The sequence below is a fragment of the Lissotriton helveticus genome, chromosome 5_1 (genome assembly GCF_964261635.1).
Source record: "Lissotriton helveticus chromosome 5_1, aLisHel1.1, whole genome shotgun sequence".
Lineage (NCBI taxonomy): Eukaryota > Metazoa > Chordata > Amphibia > Caudata > Salamandridae > Lissotriton > Lissotriton helveticus.
Genome location: NC_136065.1, coordinates 218835822 through 218852950, shown reverse-complemented (window position 1 = coordinate 218852950; position 17129 = coordinate 218835822). Strand labels below are relative to the sequence as shown.

At 39.2% G+C, this 17129-nt stretch overlaps 1 protein-coding gene across 1 annotated transcript in view; it reads left to right on the top strand.

Annotated features, from left to right (window-relative positions):
• The window catches only part of LOC144754349 (ficolin-1-like), a 437650-nt gene extending 420768 nt beyond the window's left edge, over positions 1 to 16882 (top strand). Inside the window, exon 10 of the mRNA XM_078642036.1 lies at positions 16487 to 16882. Within this exon, the coding sequence (XP_078498162.1) occupies positions 16487 to 16734 (248 nt within the window). The 3' untranslated portion in view covers positions 16735 to 16882. The remainder of the gene's footprint in view (positions 1 to 16486) is intronic.
• Positions 16883 to 17129: the final 247 nt, after the last annotated feature.

Here is a 17129-nt window from a genome sequence, read left to right as displayed (position 1 = left end):
CAAGGCCAATACAACAATCGCTCAAAAGCCAGAGTGTTCAGTTTGCCTTATAACGACCTTCTGTACCCAAGAGAAAGCCATTCGCCGCTTCATTTGCTCCGAATGGCCTATCATTATGACTGACAACATTTTGAGTCCCATCAAGCCTAGTCAACCAGCAATCACTTTCAGAAGGGACCCTTCAATGCGGGATGCCCTCGACAGATCAATGTCAGAGGTCCCATCTAAGAAATCTTGGTTATCCAGAATGCGTTTCTTTAAGTGTACATCATGCCGTGCTTGCACTTTTGCGAAAAACGGAACCCACTATCAAACAGCATTTAGTGAGGAGAAGATCGCAATACAAGAATATCTGACATGTAGGTCAGAATTTGTAATTTATGAACTCAAATGTAGTTGTGATCTCGAATATATTGGCAGCACGAAGCTCCCCATTTACAAACGTATCCTGCAACACGTAAGGGCCATCGTTAACTCAGAAAGTAATTATCCGGTGGCCCGGCATTTCAAGTCCATACACAATAACAAACTTAAGGACTTGGAATACACTGTCTTGGGTTCAGTCCCTAACCCGGGACGGGGCGGGAACCGTGAGAAGTTACTCAGACAGAAGGAAACCCATTTCATTTTATCACTCGATACCAGAGTCCCTAATAGACTCAACATGAATGAGGACCTCCATAATTTCCTATAACAACTATTTACATATTGGTGTAGTTTGTCTTTTTGCAAGGTAAGGTTAAGTATCCACTTTTATAAACTTGCACTTGGCCCCATTTGGTTCTTAAGTAACGTGGATTCCCTTTAGATGTATATAGATGAATTTTGCTAGCTTTTGTGGAGTGTGTGGCTCAGGGGTTAGAGGCAGCAGACCCGGAAGCTGAGATCGGTCCTGGACCAGGGTTCAATTCCCCGCCTCGGCGGGTCTTGGGCTAAAAAATTCCACGGACTCGATAATTCTCGCCCCAGTGCCTCCTCGACTCACGGGTTCACACTCTGCGACTCTGGGCAATAGCTTGCTTAATCTCCATAACGGCCCCTCGCGGCGGGATGCCTGACTTTCACCTTGTGGATACCCTGCTATCTCACAGGGGAATACCAGGAAGGGTTCCCTAAGCAAGCGCCGGGAAACCCACTGCGGGTAGCTGTGCGCTATATAAGCTCAACTACATTTACATTTACATTTTGCTGTTTCGGTATAAATTCTATAAATTTGAGGTTGACAGTTCAGGAGCCTCCGCTTTGCTGCTACTCATTATGATATTTTTTGCTTTTTTGCACATTACGATATCACTTTATAGCACTTTTGCACTTCAGATTATTACTGTGGCGCAACTTTATAATCTATGTTGTACAGGGTTTTTACCCCTATGACTTTTTTGAAAACTAGATATCGGTATGTAATTATCCAGGCCTTCTCTGCAATGTGTCTTTGGGTATATGCACTGGCATTTTATATTGTCACATATTCAGGCCCTTTTGCGATGTGTCCTCCGATATATATGCACTAGCATTTTTATATATGGACTTATATTTAGGCCCTTCCTGTTTTGTGTTCCTTGATATATGCACTAGAACTTTATATGGACAAACTTTCAGGTTCTCCTTGTCATGTGTACTTTGATATATGCACTGGCATCTCATATGAACACACATGTCATGAGACACTGTCCATTTACATCTTTTTGAGTATGAGATGCTAAAGTTGTTTGTGTGTCTTAAAATTGAACTGGTGTATTAATTATGTTTAACGGGCCGATGTTGTGGCACTTGCCACAAATTTAATTGTTCTATTTTGAGAGTGGTCTCATCTTTCTATGTGCTATTCAAATGTCATCATTTAACATATATATCCATGCAAAATATGCACTTTAGCAGGGTTTGTACTAATTATGCATACAAAAAAAGATCCAATTTAAAAAAAAAAGCGATGTAATCATTGGACATCTGTTGTTTCGACACAGTCTGTTGTTTATTTTCACTGTTTATGGTCTGTTGCCGGCCAGCTTATTCTTTACAGCTGGTTGGGCTTTTAATGCACTTTTTAAAACGCAAAGTCTGCTGGGGCGCATCATGTGACCAAGCTCCTTCGTGGAGTGAAACGCGTCCAGGAAGACACTTGTCTCATTATGCTTGAATAATGCTTGAATAATGCTTGCACCCTTATTTCGTGTGGTGGTCTATGATTGAAAGGAGTTCTGAAGAGGTTCACACCTGCACTTTCGTCTGCCTTGCATTTGGCGGTTAGGAGTTTCTTTGCATATATATATATATATATATATATATATATATATATATATATATATATATATATATATATATATATATATATATATATATATGTCTCACAAAGTGATCCAGCAGAACTTGAGAGCGCTCGACAGCGTGTGCTGCGCTCAGGGGTCGGATCCAGACCCATGTATTGTCATTTTTACGCAAAAGGAGCGGCACATCCAAGATATTTTTCAAAGCTTTTTTATTAGAGCTTCACCCCACCAACGCGTTTCAGCCTCAACAGGCTTTGCTCACGGTCAGTTAGTCCTTCCACTCTTTCTCTATTTATACTGGCCCATGTTAGCCATTAGGTGGCATTATGGGATACGTAGTTTTTACACAGTTTTAGAAACATATCAGAAAATTATATAAAAAGAAAGACTGGTGTATTACACATTTTGTGTCTTGGTAATCAAGTGCATCATATTCAGTTCATATGGGCAATGATAATTTTCATAGTTCATACGGGATTAGTTCCCAGATTATTTCTCAAAGTTCATCGGGTATAGTACCCTATTGCATTTAAAGAAAATAAGCCGGTCTCGGTAACAGTCACTCCAAGTGTATGTGAAGGTCTTCCCCAAAGTTAATTCCTCTTGGCATTTTGGTGCGGAAGCGGATGATTAGGCGTGACTCCATTTGTCTCAGTTTACGAACTGTGTCACCACCTCTTTCCGTTTTCATCAACATTTTAAGTCCATAGAATCTCATTGATTTCCACTCCCCGTTTCGGCAAGCATTGATGTGTTTTGCTGTGGCATAGAGCATATTTTTGTTTTTGACCGCTCAATTGTGTTCCAAGATTCTTTTTTTCAACATACAGGTCGTACTCCCTATATATTTGCTACCACATTTGCATTCGATCACGTACACCACATTTTTTGAAGTGCATGAGATCTGTTGGTCGATCTGCATCATCTTGCCGTTTGGTTCTTCAATGGATTGTTTGCTCATGCCAATTTTGCACGCCTTGCAACTCGAGCAGGGTTTGAATCCTTTTCGTTGGTTTGTCAACCAGTCTGTTTGTGTCTTGACTTGAAAGTGGCTGTTCACCAAGCAATCTTGCAGGGATTTGTTCTTCCTGTAAGTTATTTGTGGTTGCTTTCCTACCAGCTGTCCTATGTCCGGGTCCCCGGATATGAGATGCCAGTACTTTTTCATTTTGTTGGCGATCATTCCACTTTCCTTGTTGTATGTGGTTATGAATCTCGGCGGGTCTTTTTCCACTGCTTTTTCTGGTTTTTCCACCAGTAATTCTGTTCTTGTTTTTTGGTTAACCTTCTTTTTACTGTTCTTTAGGACTCGATCATGATATCCTCGTGATTTAAATCTCATCTTGCTTTCATTTATTTTAGTTTCTGCATCATCAGGTTTGGAACAGTTCCTTTTTAGTCTAATGTATTCTCCGTATGGGATACTCTTCATCAGCGCTTGTGGGTGAAAACTTGTGCCATGCAGCACACTGTTGGTTGCTGTCTTCTTACGGAACAGGGTGGACTCCAGTTTGCCATCTGAGATATAAATTTCAGTATCCAAGAACGCAATTCTTTTAGTACTTGTGGCGCATGTAAATTGTAGGCCTACTGTATTTGCATTCAGTTTGGAAAAATAGTCGCGAAAATCGGCGTCCGATCCGTGCCAAATTATGAACAGGTCGTCTATGTATCGGACCCACAATATGATCCGATCCAGTTCCATTTGGTTATTTGTGTTCCAGGCGATTGTTTTCTCCCACCATCCCATGGTCATGTTGGCATAGTTGGGAGAAAACGAAATGCCCATGGCAGTCCCACACTCTTGTTTATATAGCTCATGATTAAATAAGAACACATTGTTCGTTAAGCAGATGTTAATCATTTTTAAGAGCATGTTTGTGTGTTCCAAGGTTGAAATGCTTCGCTGTTTCAAAAAATACTGGCATGCTTCAATGCCTACATCATGTCTTATCGAGGTATACAAGGAAACAACATCTATCGTTGCTAATAGATATTGTTCATTCCATCTTATATCCTGAATTGTTCGAAGGAACTGGCCAGTATCCTTGATGTAGGACGGCATGCTTTGAGCAATTGGTGCCAAGAAAGTATCCACATATCTCGATAGATTTTCATATATGGAACTGCAAGAAGAAACAAATGGTCTGCCTGGGGGGTCTACTAGAGTCTTATGTATTTTTGGCAGAAAGTATATGCAGGGCATTGTTGGAAAGTCTTTCCAACAATGCCCTGCATCAAGGATACTGGCCAGTTCCTTCGAACAATTCAGGATATAAGATGGAATGAACAATATCTATTAGCAACGATAGATGTTGTTTCCTTGTATACCTCGATAAGACATGATGTAGGCATTGAAGCATGCCAGTATTTTTTGAAACAGCGAAGCATTTCAACCTTGGAACACACAAACATGCTCTTAAAAATGATTAACATCTGCTTAACGAACAATGTGTTCTTATTTAATCATGAGCTATATAAACAAGAGTGTGGGTCTGCCATGGGCATTTCGTTTTCTCCCAACTATGCCAACATGACCATGGGATGGTGGGAGAAAACAATCGCCTGGAACACAAATAACCAAATGGAACTGGATCGGATCATATTGTGGGTCCGATACATAGACGACCTGTTCATAATTTGGCACGGATCGGACGCCGATTTTCGCGACTATTTTTCCAAACTGAATGCAAATACAGTAGGCCTACAATTTACATGCGCCACAAGTACTAAAAGAATTGCGTTCTTGGATACTGAAATTTATATCTCAGATGGCAAACTGGAGTCCACCCTGTTCCGTAAGAAGACAGCAACCAACAGTGTGCTGCATGGCACAAGTTTTCACCCACAAGCGCTGATGAAGAGTATCCCATACGGAGAATACATTAGACTAAAAAGGAACTGTTCCAAACCTGATGATGCAGAAACTAAAATAAATGAAAGCAAGATGAGATTTAAATCACGAGGATATCATGATCGAGTCCTAAAGAACAGTAAAAAGAAGGTTGACCAAAAAACAAGAACAGAATTACTGGTGGAAAAACCAAAAAAAGCAGTGGAAAAAGACCCGCCGAGATTCATAACCACATACAACAAGGAAAGTGGAATGATCGCCAACAAAATGAAAAAGTACTGGCATCTCATATCCGGGGACCCGGACATAGGACAGCTGGTAGGAAAGCAACCACAAATAACTTACAGGAAGAACAAATCCCTGCAAGATTGCTTGGTGAACAGCCACTTTCAAGTCAAGACACAAACAGACTGGCTGACAAACCAACGAAAAGGATTCAAACCCTGCTCGAGTTGCAAGGCGTGCAAAATTGGCATGAGCAAACAATCCATTGAAGAACCAAACGGCAAGATGATGCAGATCGACCAACAGATCTCATGCACTTCAAAAAATGTGGTGTACGTGATCGAATGCAAATGTGGTAGCAAATATATAGGGAGTACGACCTGTATGTTGAAAAAAAGAATCTTGGAACACATTAGAGCGGTCAAAAACAAAAATATGCTCTATGCCACAGCAAAACACATCAATGCTTGCCAAAACGGGGAGTGGAAATCAATGAGATTCTATGGACTTAAAATGTTGATGAAAATGGAAAGAGGTGGTGACACAGTTCGTAAACTGAGACAAATGGAGTCACGCCTAATCATCCGCTTCCGCACCAAAATGCCGAGAGGAATGAACTTTGGGGAAGACCTTCCCATACACTTGGAGTGACTGTTACAGAGACCGGCTTATTTTCTTTAAATGCAATAGGGTACTATACCCGATGAACTTTGAGAAATAATCTGGGAACTAATCCCGTATGAACTATGAAAATTATCATTGCCCATATGAACTGAATATGATGCACTTGATTACCAAGACACAAAATGTGTAATACACCAGTCTTTCTTTTTATATAATTTTCTGATATGTTTCTAAAACTGTGTAAAAACTACGTATCCCATAATGCCACCTAATGGCTAACATGGGCCAGTATAAATAGAGAAAGAGTGGAAGGACTAACTGACCGTGAGCAAAGCCTATTGAGGCTGAAACGCGTTGGTGGGGTGAAGCTCTAATAAAAAAGCTTTGAAAAATATCTTGGATGTGCCGCTCCTTTTGCGTAAAAATATATATATATATATATATATATATATATATATATATATATATATATATATATATATATATATATATATATATATATATATATATATATATATATATATATATATATATATATATATATATATATATATATATATATAAAATCAATCATAACTAAACAATAATAGGGAAACTGTTGGCTTTGAAGTAGTCAGACTTATTATTCCCACTCCAATGTAAGCAACAGTCGGGAAAGTGTTGGACCTCAGATTTACTATCCAAATCCTACATTTTTGAAAAAGGATTTAATTATAGAATAACATTACAGGCCCTATTATGATGATGGGCGGACTTGCATCTTCCCTACATTGTCTCTGTCCCTGGGACCGACCGGCCACCTAATTACAATGCAACCGAACACAGTTCAGTCATATACTCCCATTTTTCAAAGGGAGATTGTGTTACGGTTGTAAACCGTTGGAAGACTCAGACAGTTGGTCGGAGCCTTTCCGTGACGCATCGTAATCATCTCCTAAATGTATTTGAAAATAAAAATATATTCATTAAATACAAATCAAATTAAATTCTAAAAATGCAATTTTCATATTACAAATAACCTTAAAAATATAAAGGAAAAAATATTATTTTTTAAAAAGTGTTAGTGTTTGGATGGATCAGATTTACTATTGTCACTCCAACGTAAAAAAAAAAGTTGGGAAAGTGCTGGCCTTTAAGTGTGTCAAATTTTCTATTCTCATTCCAACAATAGCAAAAGAAGGGAACAATTGGAACTTTGGAGGGGTTAGATTTTCTATTCCCACTCCAGTGTGAGAATCAGCATGGAGAGTGTTGTACTTCAGTGGAGTCAAATGTACTATTCCCACTACTACTTAAGCTAAAGCAGAAAAGGGTTGGATTTTGGAGGTTTTAAATTTAGTATTCTCTCTCCAACATGAACGAAAGCAGTAAAAGTGTTGGACGCTGGAGGGGTTCAATTAACAATCCTACTGCAATATGAGTAACAGTAGGGAAAGTGCTGGACTTCAGAATTATCACGTTTACTATTCCCACTCCTATCTAAGGAGAAGCAGGGAAAGTGCTCAGCTTTCGAGAGGTTATATTTAGTATTCCCATTCCAATCTAAGCTAAAGTATGGTAAGTGTATTTCCAACCCAATATAGGCAAAAGTAGGGAGGCTTTTGGACCCCAGATGGTTTAGATTTACTATTCAACTCTTAATATTTAAAAAAAAACATTATTATGGAATTCTATACTTTAAACCTTAAAATGCATGTGTGTGTGTGTGTGTGTGTGTGAGTGTATATATGTATATATATATTCACTGAAAAAACCATAGGTTTCAAGCCTTATATAGTTAGGAATTAGCATTTAAAAAACCTTTAAAATTCACTCAAAAAACTATACGTTTTAGGGGTGTTAGAGTTAGCTGGACATTTCACTCATACAAAACCATTGAAATTGCTCCTATATAGTTAGTTGTACTAACTATATTTCGCGCACCCGCAATCCACTGCTGATGATGTCACATATTACATAATTCATGACATGGTCAGTGACATCACTGATGACATCACTGACCTATGTTTTTTTTCAGTGAATTTCAAAGGTTTTTTAAATGCTAATTCCTAACTATATAAGTCCTGAAACCTATAGTTTTTTCAAGGAATTTGCAAGGTTTTTTAAATGCTAATTCCTAACTATATAAGGCCTGAAACCTATGTTTTTTTCAGTGAATTTCAAAGTTTTTTTTAATGCTAATTCCTAACTATATAAGACCTGAAAGCTCACCAGGAATCTCCAGTATGCGCCAGGGGACTGCATTGCAGAGAGGTGTAATGAAGCCACGCCCCTTTTTACACCTCTCTGCAACGCAGCCCCCGTGCATGTTTGAAGAGGGGGAACTAATTCCCCTTGCATATTGGGGGCCCCTGGGGGCCAACTAGCCCACCTGGAACCTCCAGTATGCGCCAGGGGGCTGCATTGCAGAGGTGTAATGAGGCTATGCCCCTTGTTACACCTCTCCGCAACGCAGCCCCCTGGAGCGTTTGCAGAGGGGGAACTAATTCCCCTTGCATACTGGGGGTCCCTGGGGGCCAACTAGCCCACCAGGAGCCTCCAGTATGCGCCAGGGGGCTGCATTGCAGAGAGGTGTAATGAGGCCACACCTTTTTTTACACCTCTCTGCAACGCAGCCCCCGTGCATGTTTGAAGAGGGGGAACTAATTCCCATTGCATACTAGGGGTCCCTGGGGGCCAACTAGCCCACCTGGTACCTCCAGTATGCGCCAGGGGGCTGCATTGCACAGAGGTGTAATGAGGCTATGCCCCTTTTTACACCTCTCTGCAACGCAGGCCACTGGCGCGTTTGCAGAGGGGGGACTAATTCCCCTTGCATACTGGCGGTCCCTGGGTCATATCTGCCCAAACGTCGATATTCCGAACGATTGAAAATGACTTTTCTTGAGAAACATTTAGATTTGGATTATCATGTCCTATACTTTGGAATTTTTAAAAGACTGACTTTGAGGATGTAATAATTACTCAAGTCTGCCCGAATTGTGTGGGTAAAATTGATACCTAGTCACTTTGAATAAGAATGTACTTACGTCTCGTCTAACATTTGGAAGAAATATCTAGTTATATGAAAAGAGGATACCGACATAACTTGAAGGAAATAAGAACGCCCTGAAGAAGTTCTGTTGTACAGAACGAAACGCGTCGGCTGGCTGTGGTACATAAACTTAAGGAAAATAAAAGCATTTGAATATACACCAAGATTCAGCACTTCAATAAGGACTTTAAGTGATATGATTTGATTGGACTTATTGTGCAAGTGGTGCTGTGCCAAACTTTGAAATATTCTCCACTACTCTCTACTATTTACTCTCTACTACTCCACTACTCTCTAATACTCACTCTCTACTACTCATTCTCTACTACTCTACTACTCTCTACTACTCTCTCTCTACTACTCACTCCCTACTACTCACTATCTACTACTCTCTACTACTCACTCTCTACTACTCACTCTCTACTACTCTGTCTCTACTACTCACTCTTTACTACTCACTCTCTACTACTCTCTACTACTCACTATCTACTTCTCACTCTCTACTACTCTCTACTACTCACTCTCTACTACTCTCTCTCTACTACTCTCTACTACTCACTCTCTACTACTCACTCTACTACTCACTCTCTACTACTCTCTACTACTCACTCTCTACTACTCTCTCTCTACTACTCTCTCTCTACTACTTTCTACTACTCACTCTCTACTACTCTCTACTATTCTCTCTCTCTGCTACTCACTCTCTACTACTCTCTACTACTCACTCTCTTCTACTCACTCTCTACTACTCTCTACTACTCACTCTTTACTACTCTCTACTACTCACTCTCTACTGCTCTCTGCTACTCACTCTACTATTCACTCTACTACTCTCTACTACTCACTCTCTGCTACTCTCTCTACTGCTCTCTACTACTCTCTACTACTCACTCTCAACTCTCTATTACTCACTTTCTACTCTCTACCTCTCTACCTCTCTCTACTTCTCTCTCTACTAGTCTCTACCTCTCTGCCTCTACCTCTCTACCTCTACCCCTCTGCCTCTCTCTACACACACACATATACACATATATATATGCATATATATGCATATGCATTTATATATATGTATGTGTATATATATATATACACATACATATATAAACATATATAATCTGCATATCTATATAAATACAAATATAAATGCATGCATACATATACATATATGCATACATATTATTTACATGAAAGTTTTAAAAACACTATTAAAAGCAAAGCTAAAAAGCCACCTCATTACAAACAGAATGGTTTTAACTTAAACGAGGGCGAGATCTATTGCATTTTCAATGCTTGTTTACTTTGATTCCATCAAGAAGGCATTCAGATGTGTCACACATTTGCCATAAATTCTGAATGTTAGCACTCTAGTTGCTCATTAGTTCACTGTAGTAAAGCTACTGCTCACCAGGGAAGTCTGCTGCTGGTATTCAAAGTGCAGTCTGCATGTCAGAATTATTTTAATGAAATAGAAGAGGATTTGAGAAGTCACTCAAAATGTGCCCTAATTTTTCTTTCTGCAGCACTAATCATACTTTCTATGGCAAAATATACCCCCTCATTTTGTTCATTTTTAAATTAAAGGTTTTAAGAGTTACCACTTTATTCCAATCAAGATGGCTTCAGGTGTGCCATACCTTTGTAATAAGTATGACTGTTAGCGCTCTAGTTGTTCTTTAGAACACTCTAGGAGGCTGCAGTAGAACACAAAGGAATCAACTGACAGTCTCTGTCCTTATTGGATGTACATGTTTTACTGAGAATGTCAGACTTCATTCTCACATGACTGAGGAAGATAATGTGAATTTACAGAAAATATGCTTTCAGTTTAGCTTATAGATCCCCTTCCAAACCACTGTGGGAAAAGCATGAGATAATAGTTTTCTTTCAAACATGATTCATGATATCCCAGCAGAAGGCTTTTTCACATGGTAAAATCACCTTAGAACACACCAAAATTCCTAAAATGAGTATGGTACCATCAACAAATGATTTATAATGTAACTAAAGTCCTAAAACCCTCTATTAACTACAATGCTTTTTAATGAGGTGTTATCATGTATATTGGTCCCAAGATGGCTGCTAACACTTCTTGGATGAAGTGCTGACAGCTAATCAGATCTCACGATGAGATGTGTGGTTAGGCTCCGCCCGGATATATATATGCTTTTGAAGTTAATTTTCATAAAAACCACTGGAGCAATTTTCACCAAACATAGCAAAGGCACATCTGCGTACCAGTCCCTACAATTTTGCCAAGTTTGGTGTGATTCCGGTCAGCGGTTCGGGCTGTAGACTTGTCAGACCGTCCTATGGAAATGACCATGGGGAAAACACATTTTGGGACCCCCCTTTTTTCTCAGCCCCCACTTCACGAATCCCCCCAAAACTTTCAGGGAAGGAGCGCAGCGGAGCTGGGCAAAATTTTCGAAAATTACATGCAAATTCTTCAACCGGCGCCAAAGTTATTCCCAATAGAATGTTGCGGATTTCCTATGGTAATATATATATATTGTTTGTGCCGATTTTTTCAAAAAAGCAAGCTTGAGCCCAAATCCATATAGCGTGGTATGTTTATTCAAACAAAATAGTCAAAAAACCACCCAACGCGTTTCGGTGCAGCCGCACCTTGGTCACGGCTGCACCAAAACGCGTCGAGACAAACAATAATTAGGGATCGCTTCCTCGCTTGTAGCCCGCCGTTGCAGTGAGGCCGGGGGACTGGCGAACTTTGTTGTTGATATATATATATATATATATATATATATATATATATATATATATACATATATATTCATTGAAAAAAACATAGGTTTCAAGGGTGTTATAGTTAGCTGGACATGTCACTCATACGAAACTACTGAAATTCCTCTGTTATAGCTAGTTGTACTAACTGTAACTCTCGTGCCCGCAATCCACTGGTGATGATGTCACATATTACATCATTCATGACATGGTCAGTGACATTACTGATGACATCACTGATGGCATCTCAAATGACATCACTGATGACATCATCCAGTGAATGTGGTTTGGTTTGTTATTTAAATATGTATTATATATATTGCAATCTGCATTTAAGAATCAGTGGGTATATACCTATCTTGAGGGAGGTTTTCGTAGCAGTGTGATTGACTGTTTCCTTGACTAATTTAGAGTGTTTCACTAAATATATTGGATAGTGACTAAACTGTGTGAAAATCTGTATTACTTTGTCAGTTGATGTGTAAACTGCTGCATCAGTTAGTTACTAGCTATGTGAAAGTCTATATTAGTTATTGATTAGTTAACGGACTATTTGTATGGGAGAGTGAATGTGTGTGGTTCGGTGGGTGATCTGTGACTGCCCAAAGATATGTGAATAGTTAATTCAGTATATATATGAGGTTAAGACCACGTGTTATAATAGTTGTTTGGATGAGTGAATATCTTTATGGGCATGGTGATGATCAAATATATTTCTCAATGGTACATGTTCAACAAAGTAGAAAAAATAAAAGGCAGTGTATGTGACAGTTGTTGTATACAAATAAGTATACATAAGTCTCATTGATTGCATGAGTGACTGTATCGATAACTGTATACTTGTAATAGTGATTTCATAACACACTAAGTATGAGCTACTATCTATATCAATAAATTAAGTTATTTGTATAAGTGTGTAGCATGACTGCATAACTGAATAGGATGTGTGCTGGTGTGTAATGTCAATATAGGTGTATAAGTATATTTGATATAGTGTTCTATTGATCATTGACAACATGTATGAGTGAATCTATAGGTAATTGATTAGATGTGTGTGTGTAGATCTAGGAATGACTGTGTGGGTTTTTAGATACTTGTATTGCTGTGTCAATGGATTCAAATATGGTACTCTGCATTTTACAGTGAGTGATGAAAGGTTATACTAGTGTATGATGAGGTGTATCTGATTGTCACGTGGATGATGTCATCAGTGATGTCATTTGAGATGTCATCAGTGATGTCACTGACCATGTCATGAATGATGTAATATGTGACATCATCACTAGTGGATTGTGGGTGCGAGAGTTACAGTTAGTACAACTAACTATAACGGAGGAATTTCAATGGTTTTGTATGAGTGAAATGTCCAGCTAACTATAACACCCTTGAAACCTATGTTTTTTTTCTATGAATTTCTAAGGTTTTTTAAAGGATAATTCCTAACTATCACCTGCTTGAAACCGATGTTTTTTTCAGTGAATTTCAAAGGATTTTTAAATGAGAATTCCTAACTACAACCTGCCTGAAACCTATGGTTTTTTCAGTGAATTTCAAAGGTTTTTTAAATGACAATTCTAAATTATAATATTGACCACTTCCCCATATCTTCAACAAGAAACCAAATCTGCAATGCTACCTAAAAAAACAGGCAATAGTTCCACTCACCACTAACAAATTAACATCAACATTTAACTAAAGTAAGGACGTCGACTAAGTACTGAGTGAATTACATCCAACTCACACCCATATTCAAAGAGCAATATGTGATAGAGGTACTAATTATACACTTCCGACACCAAACAAAATCACAATACCCAGCACCACCACCACTACAACCACCCCTCCTAACCCCTCCCCCTCTACTACTTCACAGGCAGCACAAAACAGGACACCTGACCTTCCCAAAATAATATATCCCCTCAACAGCACACTAGCTCAATGTTCAAAGATGTGGCAACCAACAATGTATAAGGGAAGGAACTCTCACATCAACAATAATGTAGACAACGCCAAGACTACCTGTGAAATCCTATACACAATTCACTATACAAGCCAAAATCTTTTCCGTGTGTAGGTATACCATTGATACGTGTAGTGTACTGCATAGTGGACGCAACCATATTATCTCAGACACTGGGGAATATTTTGGTCATGTAGCTGTGTTCCCCCCTTTGAAGCAGAAGCGGAGTGGGCTGGTCCAACATACCCAACGTCAGCGTAAGACTATAAATGATTAGGCTATGCCTTGGGCGTGGTTCACTTCTGCAAATAGAAGAGACTCAACCACAGCAATGGTCCTCACCCTGCCACGTGGCGGCCGCCATGACCACGTGATGGCATTCAAAATCAAAGCTCTATTCAAAGGATACGAGGCACTCGTGGGGTGTAGGCAATCATTTATTAGCAGTCCTCCAAATGCATTTTGGCGTAAGAGCCTTCCTCAGTGTTTGAACTGCTCAATTGTGACACCTGGTGTCCCATTGTTGTATACGTGACGACACACCACAGCAGGAGAATATCTAAGGAAGTATTGCAGCCCTTCCATTGGTTGAGATTTAACCTATCAGAACTGGGGACTCATAATATAAACCAATGGGACACCAGGGGGTGGATTCCGATTTGGTAAAATCCAGTCCAAATCGCCATACGGAGCGTTTGTCCCGTACGATTCGTACGCAGTACCATACCCGTACGTACGATGTAGTACGATGTGGACTCAATGCAGTTCTCCGTACGAATCGCACAAAAGCCCGTACGATGCAGGAAACCGTATGGATCGCACACGGAACATACTGTACGCGATGTTCGTACGGATCGCAGCATCTTTTTACGACCTAGCAAGTACGATTCGTGCGGACACCACTCAGTACGACTCTTTTTTTACTGGAGCTGAAAACGTCCGGAAAAGATGATTTTGCATCGTAATGCGTACGGAACGGACCCCCCGGGTACGGTGCGTACACCCCATGATTGCAGGGGTACGGTGCATCGTCATACGGTGCGTACACCCCTGGATTTCAGGGGTACGGTGCATGTGTCCCCGTGCGTAGACCCCATGGATGTAGGTGTACGGTGCCTAGGGGTACGGTCCGTAACCCCAAGGACGTAGGTGTACGGTGCGTACACCCCATGCATACACCCCTTGAATTGAGGGGTATGGTGCGTATGTTATTGTGTGGCTCTCCGTACGAATTGCCTATACGCGACGTTTACTGTACGAATTGCGTACACGGTCCCCGATCCGGATCATACTTGCCCGGTCATACGGCATGTTTACGAATCGTACGGTTCACTGTGCGGGTGTATGTCGTACGGATTTACACTTGTTTTTTGTACGGTTCGCAAGGATTCGGACGGAGCTTTGCCTATGGATCGTACTACGCAATTCAGACGGATTTGTACAATTTGTACGGAAACGGCTACAAATACGAATCGTCGGACGGTTTTCTTTCCCGAATCAGAATCGACCCCCAGGTGTCACAATTGAGCAGTTCAAACACTGAGGAAGGCTCTTACGCCAAAATGCATTTGGAGGACTGCTAATAAATGATTGCCTACACCCCTTGAGTGCCTCGTATCCTTTGGATAGAGCTTGGATATAAATATATATGTATATATATTAAATATAAAGCTATAAATCAAATTATATTCTAAAAGTAGTGTTTATATTACAAATAACTTTCAACATATATATATATGTATATAAATATACATTTTAAAAATAATACTCTTCCCTACCTACTACCCAAAGATTTATCAGACAATTGAGAATCATTTGAAAAAAATTAAAAAATACTAATATCTACTTAATTAGCAGATAACACAATTCAAATTAAAATGCTTACTAAATTCAAGTATAATAAATATCAATCAATTAATCTACATAAATCATAACAAATTCTTTTTTTTTTTAAATGATAATTTACATTTAAAAAAAGTTCCCACCCTAAATCCCTACAAGACCTAAGGGCTGCTACTAAACTCGATATTTCAATCTAAATGCTAAAAATAATTTCACATGAAGAATTATAGACTATGCTAACAGAATGAAATATAAATATTATAATACTAATACTTCATTATAATAAAATCCCAATTATCTCAATAATTAAAAAGCAATAGTTTATAAAACTATTTTTTTTATATATAACACTACTTATATATTGCATACCTAAAAAATATCTGTACCTTTTATATTCTCTCCCACTATATTTTTGAGTTAGCTATATTTTTGACTCAATATTTATGTTTCATGAAATTCTTTTCATAATATTTTGATGGAATACCTAAGTGGTAAATAGGACCACTTCCTGAAATTGGGTAAAAGGACCTATATGTTCCATTTTGACAGGTTTTCCCCATTTCAGGGATTTTAACTCATGATCCTCGTTCACTCATGTCGAGATACGGTGCAGATTTGTAACTTTAGGTCCATTATCGCCCCAGAGGGATAACAGGTATTCATGATGAGTATCAAATATTTTTGGTTTAAGCCTATCTTTTTTTCTTTTAATGAGGAGAGCCCAAAAGCTACCCGAACGATAAAGTACTGCAATAAACACTACAATATAGGAATTGACAGAGCGAAAAAACATGCAGCCAAGGCCAGACACCGTAGTAAATTGCCAGCATTAAATGCTCTTCAAAAAGTTCTGATTTCCCTGCAATAAACGTTTTTCTTGTGATTGAACTGCACTTTCGAAAACTATCTTGATAACTGCTGTTATTATCTTTTCGTAGGTGACTCTTTATCGCACCACAAGGGCAGCCCCTTCTCAACAAAAGACCAAGACAACGATAAGCATGAACTTAACTGTTCAGAGGCCTTCAAGGGTGCCTGGTGGTACAACGGTTGCCACGAATCCAATTTAAATGGAAAATGGTGGCTGGGCGCTCACAGCAGTCATGCTGATGGCATCAACTGGAAGACGGGAAAAGGACATAATTATTCCTACAAACACTCCGAAATGAAGTTCAGGCCTGCCTAGCAGAGTCTCTACAAAGACAAATCAATGACAGTGTGATTTTAGAACCTGATTGTCTTACTGTCAATTCTCTACAGCTTCAAACTTGTAGCTCGTCAGAGACACACAATGTTGCACGTTCACCTTAAAGACTTTACTAACAATATTTCTGAAGGAAGAAATAAACTGTAAGATGAAGTAAAATATTTGATGTATTACTTGTTTTCCCAGTTTCCACTTAAACAATGAAACCTGGATGGAAATTCTCTTATGACAGGGGACTGGGCCTAGGATGACCAACTGTCCTGGATTTGATGGGATTCCAGATTTATTTAACTCAGTCATGGCATGCTGAAACCATACTGCAGTTCTTCTTATAATTATTTAAACTGTCATTGTAGAGTTACTTCTCTGACTGT